Source organism: Ursus arctos, unplaced genomic scaffold, assembly GCF_023065955.2.
Source record: "Ursus arctos isolate Adak ecotype North America unplaced genomic scaffold, UrsArc2.0 scaffold_33, whole genome shotgun sequence".
Classification (NCBI taxonomy): domain Eukaryota; kingdom Metazoa; phylum Chordata; class Mammalia; order Carnivora; family Ursidae; genus Ursus; species Ursus arctos.
In genome coordinates, this window is record NW_026623019.1 from 26,434,810 (window position 1) to 26,442,891 (window position 8,082).

Genomic DNA, 8,082 nt, shown 5'->3' on the forward strand with positions numbered 1-8,082 from the left:
TTTGTTGTGATGCTCGGAGGCTCTTAGCTCATTTCCATGTGCCTCTGACATTCCTTCGTGGATGTAAAGTTCGTTGGCATCCTGTCCTTAGAAGTTCAAAGGGCTTACTGCCCACAAGCAAAGGGCAGCCCCACCAGAACCCCAGACTTAACACGCAGTCTTGGGAGTGCACTGTAGCCCAGGGGGAGGATTCTTCCCAGAAGATTTGTTCCTTCATTTCTACTTGTTTGTGTGTAAATCTATTTATAGTAGATTAAAGGAGAGATCCGGCCAGCAGTAGGTAATGATGTAATTTACAGGGGCCCCAGCCAAAATGCTGAAATTGCTTACATTATCCCATTGCCACAAATGGATTACTGTGCAGGGTCTCCCTCTTTCAAAGGCAATAAAAACAGAGGGAAGGAGGGAAGCTTTTTAGGTGTTTGTAATCACTTCCATGTAGGGCTGATGTTGAGCCAGTAAAGGAATAGAAAGTGGTGGACAGTTCTCTGCGTATAATTGAGAGCACTTGGGGCAGTAGACACGGACCTGCGACTGGGTTCTAAAAACCGAACTCGGGTAGACCCACCTAAAGAATGTGCCAGAAGTGCCAGGAGATGCTGGGGCTCGCAGGGACCGTTAGTGCTAGGACCAGACTCCCATGTTGTCTGGAGGGGGCTGGGGTTCCTGGTAAATTCCTTCTGGGAAACCTTGAGTCAAGTGGATCTGGACTGAACGGGCCCCACAGTCAGTTGGGATGTTCGCGGCAGGCTGCGTAGACGTGCGGCACCCCTCGGGCACGCGGGGGGTGGGGTGCTGTTTGCCACAGGTGCCCTGCTCTGCATCCTGGCCCCGGGTGCCCGCCCCGTGAGCTGCAGAGGCCTGCTGTGGGTCTTCTCAGGAATGTGGAGGGACCGTGTCTTCTTGCTTTTCACTGTTTATTAGAATCAACAGCGTTGAACCGAATTGGTCGTCGCTGGAGATCAAGCTGCTGTGGTTTTGAAGGGAACGCCCGTTGACCGCGTGCTGCGGGGCAGAGCTGGGCTGGCTGGGCTGCGTGCTTCATTGCCCCGTTATTTTTTGCATTTATCTGGTGTCTTGCAAAATTGGTTTAAAAACAGCAGGACATCTAGCTGAAACATGTCCCTTCTTCCCCTAAAGTTGACAGACAGCAGTCCAGTGAAGAGCATGGTTCCTCTCTTTGTACAAGAAACTAAACTAAAACAAAATTTACAAAGTGTCAGCAGCATTAATACAGTAGAGAGAGTAACTTTTGCTAATACAAATTCTGTCATTAAGACAGGCCGAGGAAACCCCTCAGTTTGTTGCTCACTGGGTTTTCTCTCCTTCCTTAAGGTTCGCCATCGATGGTGTGAGCTCATTGTCAAGCACAAATACACAAAAGCGTACAAAGACGTGGAGAGATTCCTCCAGGAGGATCAGGTAAGTTTCATTTTCAGCGGATGGGAATTCCTTTAATGCTGTCCCCCGACTCTCTGGGGCACTTACTAGCACAGGGACCCAAGTTGTGAACTTTTCTTTCGTAAGAAATATTTAAACTTTTTCCAAAGATTTTTAAGAAGTAGGTAGGAGCGTCCCTAGCACACGTTGGAGCTGATTTTCCCCTCTCTCCACGTCCCTTTAAAGCAGGAATTACACCCTTAAAAGCCACGTTGCTTTGACATGGCTGTGAACCACTGTCCTGACCGCAGGGCGCACGTGCAGACCTCACAGCGTCACCAGGTCTCAGGCCAGGCCGTGGCTTAGCTGCCACAGTTGTGTCCGTGCCTGCAGTGGCGGTGATGTACTGTGTGCAGATGAGGCTGGGCAGGGAGAGCCCCACCACCTGGGACAGTCTGGTCAGTACCTGCACCAGCCGCGCCCCCGTTGCCAGTGTCCTTCCTGCGAGAACTTGCCTCACTGTTCACGGGGGAAGGCGGTCACCTTCCTGGGAGCCCGCGGGAAGCCGTAGGTACGTGAACGTGTTTGGGGAACCCTCCTTGCCGCCTCTGTACCACCCACATCTGCCCAGCACGGCCGTGGGAGGTGGCGTGTGCGCCACGGATTCCGTCAGCTTCCGGAAGGCAGCCTGCCGCTCGTTGCTGTTAGTGTGACCGTTGTGTGCCACCGGGCGAGCTCTGCACCGGGCACTGTGGGCTGACAGGATGGAGCCATGCTTCAGCGGGGGTGGGGCAAACAAAGGGACTTTTGAGAGGGCCCGAGTATGGGGGGCAGCCAGCAAGGAGGGCTGGTTCTTCCCACAAGGAAAAACACGTGACTTTGTAGCACAAGAAATGTCACATTTGCACAGTTGGAGCAGAGGTGTTTGGAACCACAGACAGGGACAAAATGTAAGAAGCAACTTAAGGTTTCTTCTGAAAACCAAAAGTAACTGCTTTTTTAGAGCCAAGACCTTTACCAAATAAGGCTTACCACAGCTCCGCTCTCTCAGGGAAGAGTTTTTGAGCCCCAGACTACCAAGTTTTTATCTTGTGCTGTCTTTGAGATCCTTCTTTTAGTTCGCCCCAGCAGAATGTAGTCCTGACGCAACTGCTTGAAACGAGAGAAAAGCCAGAGCTGATGGGGTCTTTGGTCTTCCAGGACACGATCGGCTGTGGCAGCATTGTTGAAACTGCAGAGGTGGCGTTTGCCACCAGGGTGGGGATGGCCGGGGGGCTCAGGGAGGCCAGGCCGGCACAGCGGGCACCGTTTCCCGGGCGGCAAGACAGTTCTCCGCCCCGTGGTCCTGTGTGATGTGCTGGTGTTCGTTCCCCAGCCGCAGCTCAGGGCACTTTCCTGGGGGATGTCCTGCGACCGTGTGGCAGGCTCATGGGGCCTCAGGGGCGGGTTTCCGTGGCGGGCGTTGTGGGGACCCACCTGCCTGTCCCTGGCGTTCTGACGTCGTCATCCCTGGAGAAGCGGTTAGGTTGCCAAGGTTCTGTTGTTGGAATGGATGGCTGAGAATTCTGGGGGGATCCATGTAAACAAGAGAGAAGGGATCAAAAACTGTAGGTTCCAGAAGTGCAGCTGGTCAGGTGTCTGTCTTTCTAGGGTCTTTGTAATTTCCAGATGGGCGAGTTTGTGTGCAAGCCGACTGTGCACGTGCGGACACGTCACTTCTTTCCCTTCCCCGCTCTGCCTCTGCGCCCCCGCAGGCCATGGGCGTGTACCTCTACGGGGAGCTGATGCTGAGCGAGGACGCCAGGCAGCAGCAGGTTGCCCGCCGGTGCTTCGAGCTGACCAGGGAGCGGATGGATAGGTCCTCAGCCGAGGTGGTGGCCGAGATGTTATTCTGAAGAGGTGATTCTCTCCCTTCCCTTTCTCCGCCGTCCAGTTCTAAGCAGAGATTCTTCATAGGAGCCGTATGAGTCGATAATGAGACGCTGAGCCGCGTCCTCCGCTCCTGCTCCGTGGCAGTGGCTTGGGAGCGCAGCCCGAGCAGGTGGCTGCTGGCAGCGTGAGGCCCAGTCTGGCCAGAGTGGCCCCCGAAGCAGAGGCTGCCCACCCTGGCAGAGTAGCTCTCCTTGGCACTGTCTTGGCCACTTGGGGTTTTGTTACTTATAGGGACAGAAACACAGGAGGGCACTTGGAGTAGGTTTAGACGGCGGGCTGGGGAGGCCACGGAAGCACTAATCCGGTCGTCCAGGTGCGGGCTCACACGGGCGCACATTGCCAGGGTACCTCAGACCCCTGAGCTCCGTGCAGAAGTCTGTGTCCAGCCCTGGGCCCCCAGCCCCTCATCTGCATGAGAACTTGGGGGGCCTCCCCCCAAAGTGCGCCATGCACTTCTCAACAACCCCGTGCCTGGCTGATTTCTCGCCGTGCACTGGAGCAGAATTTCTCCCTGGTCTGCCCTGGAGTGGGAGTCCTAAATTACTTCAGCCGCTTCCGATTAATTGTGCTTGGAATTGACCTGTGAGATTTACCTCCTCGCGGTTCATTTTTAACTGGGTTTCTGCATTTTAAAGGTCACATCCCAGTGGTACGGGAAGCTTCAGGGAGAACTGCGGGGTTGCGAGCACAACCTGTAACGGCCATTGTGGCTTCTGTTGTCTTCTCAGTTCTTCGAGCTTTTATGTGATATAATAGGGTCTAATTGTGTACCGTTTTTTAAACTTCACATCAAATCTCAAGCATTTTTGATTGTTTATACGGATTCTCTACATGTAGAATTCTTAATGGTTATTTAAAATTTAAGTAGATATTCTCAACCTGTTGTCAGACTTGCAGTGTGCTTCTGATGTTTTGCTGTTAACAAAACCATTTCTGACATGTTTAAATGTCTTATTTATTTGAAAGAACTCTCGATATTAAAGAGAAAAAAGGGTTTTCTAAAGTACGATCCTGTTCTTCCAGAAGAGTCCAGGAACTGTGTTTGCCAGGAAAAGGAAGTAGTGGGAGTATCTGCCATGATTGTACATCTGGTAGCGAAGCAGCCGTGCGCGGTCCTTCCCCCACCGTGCTCATGGCGGCAGCGCGTCCTAGGCAGAGCCGGGCCAGCGGGAAAGACAGAGCGCCTCTCTTGCTGCCACCCTTGTGTAGCCACAGTATAAATCCTATTTCTCTTAGATTTTTTATTTCGTGGAGCGTTTGGCTTCTTGAAGACTGTGCATGCAGTGGGGCAGTTCCCCCACCGCCCCCTTGCTGCAGCTCGTGGGGAGCCACAGCGGGCTCCGAGGCCCTCGCTTCTCCATCGTGAGTTTTTGGGGTAGCCCGGTCATGAGTCTGCTCCCTTCTTGTTCCTGCCCGTTGTGGATGAATGCAGGGCCATGTGCACACCCCTCCCCCATAGCCCCTTCTCAGTGACAGTGGCACCTTGCAGCGGGGGACGTCCCGGCCCTGCTCACTGAGAACCCGGGCCCCCAGGGTGGAAGCAGCGAACCACAAAGGGGCCGCCGTTGGTTGCATTTTTCATTTCATGTTCCAAACTGCACAGGCACGTGTGTGGTCGCCTCTGAGTCCTTTTGCTGTAAGCTAGGCCTCTAGGACACCAGGTAAAATACGCAACAAGCTGAAGTCAAGGCTACTCAGTAGCTAGTGGGTGGACGGCGGCGCCCAGCGCGGGCGGAAGGCGGCGTGTGCGGTGTGGGCTGTGAGCAGGCACGGCGCTGCTCCGAGTGCTCTGGCTGCTTGGGTTCCTGGCATGCTGATTTGTGACTTAAGATTAAAATCACATTGCCAGGGATTACCACGCAACCATGACCTTGGCTGCTCCTCCAGAAGCCATAGTTCTCTCTCTCTGCAGTTCGGAGAACAGATGCATCTTGTAGCTCTTCTCCAGAAACAGAAGAAGCAACAGCCGTGGAAGATGCTCGGCGGCCCGTTCCTTATGCCCAGCCGACGACCTCTCTGCCGAGGTGCAGAGCTTAGCTGATTGGTGAACAGTGACTGGTTTCCGCTTTGTTCACAGTGGCTAAGTTCTGCACCTGAAGAGAAGGTGAGATGGGGACAGTTAAGTTGGAGCTGCTGGGGCAGAGGCCGCCGCCGAGTGGTCCGCTCGGTGCCGGGCGCCATTCTGGAGGATGCGAGACCTGCTCGGCTCCGAGGATGCGCTTTCTTCTGCCGTGAATACACGAATGTACCAAAAGTCTGCGGAAATATAAATTCACTAATTAGACATCTGTCTGAATGGTCAAATGTATTGACAGCTGCAAAAATTATTCTTCTATAAACACTAAAGCTAATGCATCACCAAAAAATCAAGTTAAAACTGTGTCGGCAGTTGGTTGCATGTGAGTACGGCCGGTGCTTTCCAAGGCCAGCCCTGGTGCAGTTTCCGAGCACGGTAACCTCTCTCTTGTGTTCGCAGCCCCCAGCAGGACAGCGCCGAGCTCCCAGCTGAGGCACTGCTTCCCGGCTGTCAGTTGGACCCGCCCTCCGGTGCCTACTGAGCTGATATCAGTTCTCATTTTACACACTGGCTCAGTTCAGCAGGAACAGGAGTCGAGCCCTCGAGCAAAAAGCCTTCCTGTCTGTAAGTGCCCAAAGGCTCCGGAGCTGGGACTGCGCGCACACGACGACCACACGCCACGACGCGACAGCGGCGCCCCTCCGTATGTGGCCCCGGGTGTGGATGTCGGTGGAATCCTCGCGCCGTGCCGCCTCGCGGGGGATCAGCTGCCGCTCCTAGAGGCAGGCTGCAGTTAGCGCCGCGGCGGCGAGGAGCGGAGGCTGTAGGCGCAGGTGGAGTGAAGGGGGCCGGAGCTGTCGGTGGAACGAAGGCCGGGTGGCGGCTGCTGGCTTCCCCAGCCGTGAGCGAGCAGCGCGGCTGTGAAGCCCGCCCGCGGCGGCGTGAGGTGCAGCCGGGCGCGCCCTGCCCTCCTCTCCAAGTCCTCTCTCGGAGCGGAGAGCAGAGGCACACAGAGGTACAGGTTTACAAGAATTCCTCCGCTGTTACCGGGCAGTAAATTTTATTGCTGTTTCCTTTGCAGGAAAGATCACAGCGAGATTCTTTTTCATGCATCTACGCCCAGCCCTGGTGGGACCAGGATCGCGTTGACCCTGGACATCAAAGGAAGGGTAATGGGCTGCTAAAGCCATCAGCCAGCGGCGTCCACGCCTTGGTGCTTCTCTTTCTGGAGGCTGCTCTCGCTGGAGCTCATGGACCGCTGGTGCCTTCGTCCCTTGCCCTGAACTTGCCTCCTCCAGAGACTGAATCTGCCCCGGCTCTCTTCCTCGAGGACGAGTGGTGAAAGCTGTCTGGGGTACAGTGGAGACGCCGCTGGACATTGTGCATCGATCCTCGCACATGGCTGCGCTGGAGATTTCTGCAATTCCAGGAAGTCACAGCTTCTGTGTCCTGGGACCAGTGAAAGTCTTCTCTAGATCAGTCCAGAAAGATTCTGCAGGAGTATTTTGATAAGTCTGTTTAGATTTTTCCGAAACGTTAGTACCCTCGGTCATAGGGCAGTGTTAAGAACCCAGGGTGTATTCATAATAAAACGTAATGGGTTACTATTTTTGTATTCCTGTTTCTGAATTTAATGTTTTTTAAAAAGTAAAACAGTGTTACCCAAGGGGTATTCTCTGCAAGCTGGTCCTGTCCCTCTCCTGCCCACCAGCCTCCCCATTGGGCACTCTCCCGGGTGTCGATCCCCCTGGTGGGAGCCTGCGCTGCTGGTGGCTTTCCCGCGAGCACCGCGCCGACGGAGGACGTGCAGCCACCAGGCGGCCAAGCTCGCTGCGGTCCCGGCATGGCGCCCCGAGCCCGGCTCCAGGGCCCCGTGCACCCCGCTCTGCAGCTGGCCTGTGGGAGGAAGCGCGGCTTTCCTTCGTCGGAAGCTCTTGGTCTTCAGAATTCTTTAATGGTGACTTATTCTAGAAGGTTTCCTGGGGGTTTGCTCGTCGCTGTTACCTGCGCTCTGCATATGAGGGTACGTGCCTTGTGTACGTTGTGAATTTTGAATTTTGAAAAATTGTGATTTTTGAATTTGAATAAATGTAAGAACGCTGCGTCCTGTGCGTGCTTGGCATGAGTGGTGTGCGTGAGCGCGCTGGGCCTGCCGGTGGAGCAGGAACAGACCGGGTGGGGGCAGACCGCACCGCCCAGCTGCCTACTGTGCGTGGCCCCTCCAGACCTCCCCGGGGCCGTGAGCAACCAGTTGGCTCAGTGGTTAGGTGACTTGTTTTTCCAGAAAGTTAAAGCCCCACTTTGTCTCTAGAAGCCACGGAGGCAGGGCTGAGCCCCCACGCGCATGGGGTTTTACCCCGAGACAGCTAATCCCCTTGCTGCCCTGATCCCGAGTCGTGCAACCAGTTAGCGCCAGTGGGCGGCGGCCCGTCCCCGAGGGGTCACCTGAACCGAGCCCCCCACCCCCTTGGCTGAGTCCTGTGTCTGCCTTCTCGGCCTGCGGACACCGGGGTCCGTGCCCGTGCCCGGTGTTGTCCCCCACAGGGACGGTGACAGAGGAGGGCTGAGTGGGTGCTCCGAGTTTCCTCGGAATCGGGAGCCGGCTTTCCTAGCTCGCCCCTCAGCTCCTGAGAGGCCTGCGCAGGAGCCTGGGCCACGGGCGGGGTCGCTGGCGGCGAGGGGCTGGGTAGCTCGGACCAGCGGGCTGTTTCTTCCCTGCGTCATCTGATCGCAGAGAAGCAGCTTCCCATCGG

At 55.6% G+C, this 8,082-nt stretch overlaps 1 protein-coding gene across 10 annotated transcripts in view; it reads left to right on the forward strand.

The window, feature by feature from the left end:
• Positions 1–7,431, forward strand: part of AOPEP (aminopeptidase O (putative)) — a 325,938-nt gene extending 318,507 nt beyond the window's left edge. For 3 of the 10 annotated variants that reach the window (XM_026518708.4, XM_057305595.1, XM_057305590.1), the window contains 2 exons: positions 1,336–1,422; positions 6,411–7,431. In XM_026518708.4, the coding sequence (XP_026374493.2) occupies positions 1,336–1,422; positions 6,411–6,671 (348 nt within the window). In that variant the 3' untranslated portion in view covers positions 6,672–7,431. The other 7 variants (XM_048218338.2, XM_057305593.1, XM_048218337.2 and 4 more) reach the window with 6 other exon arrangements.
• Positions 7,432–8,082: the final 651 nt, after the last annotated feature.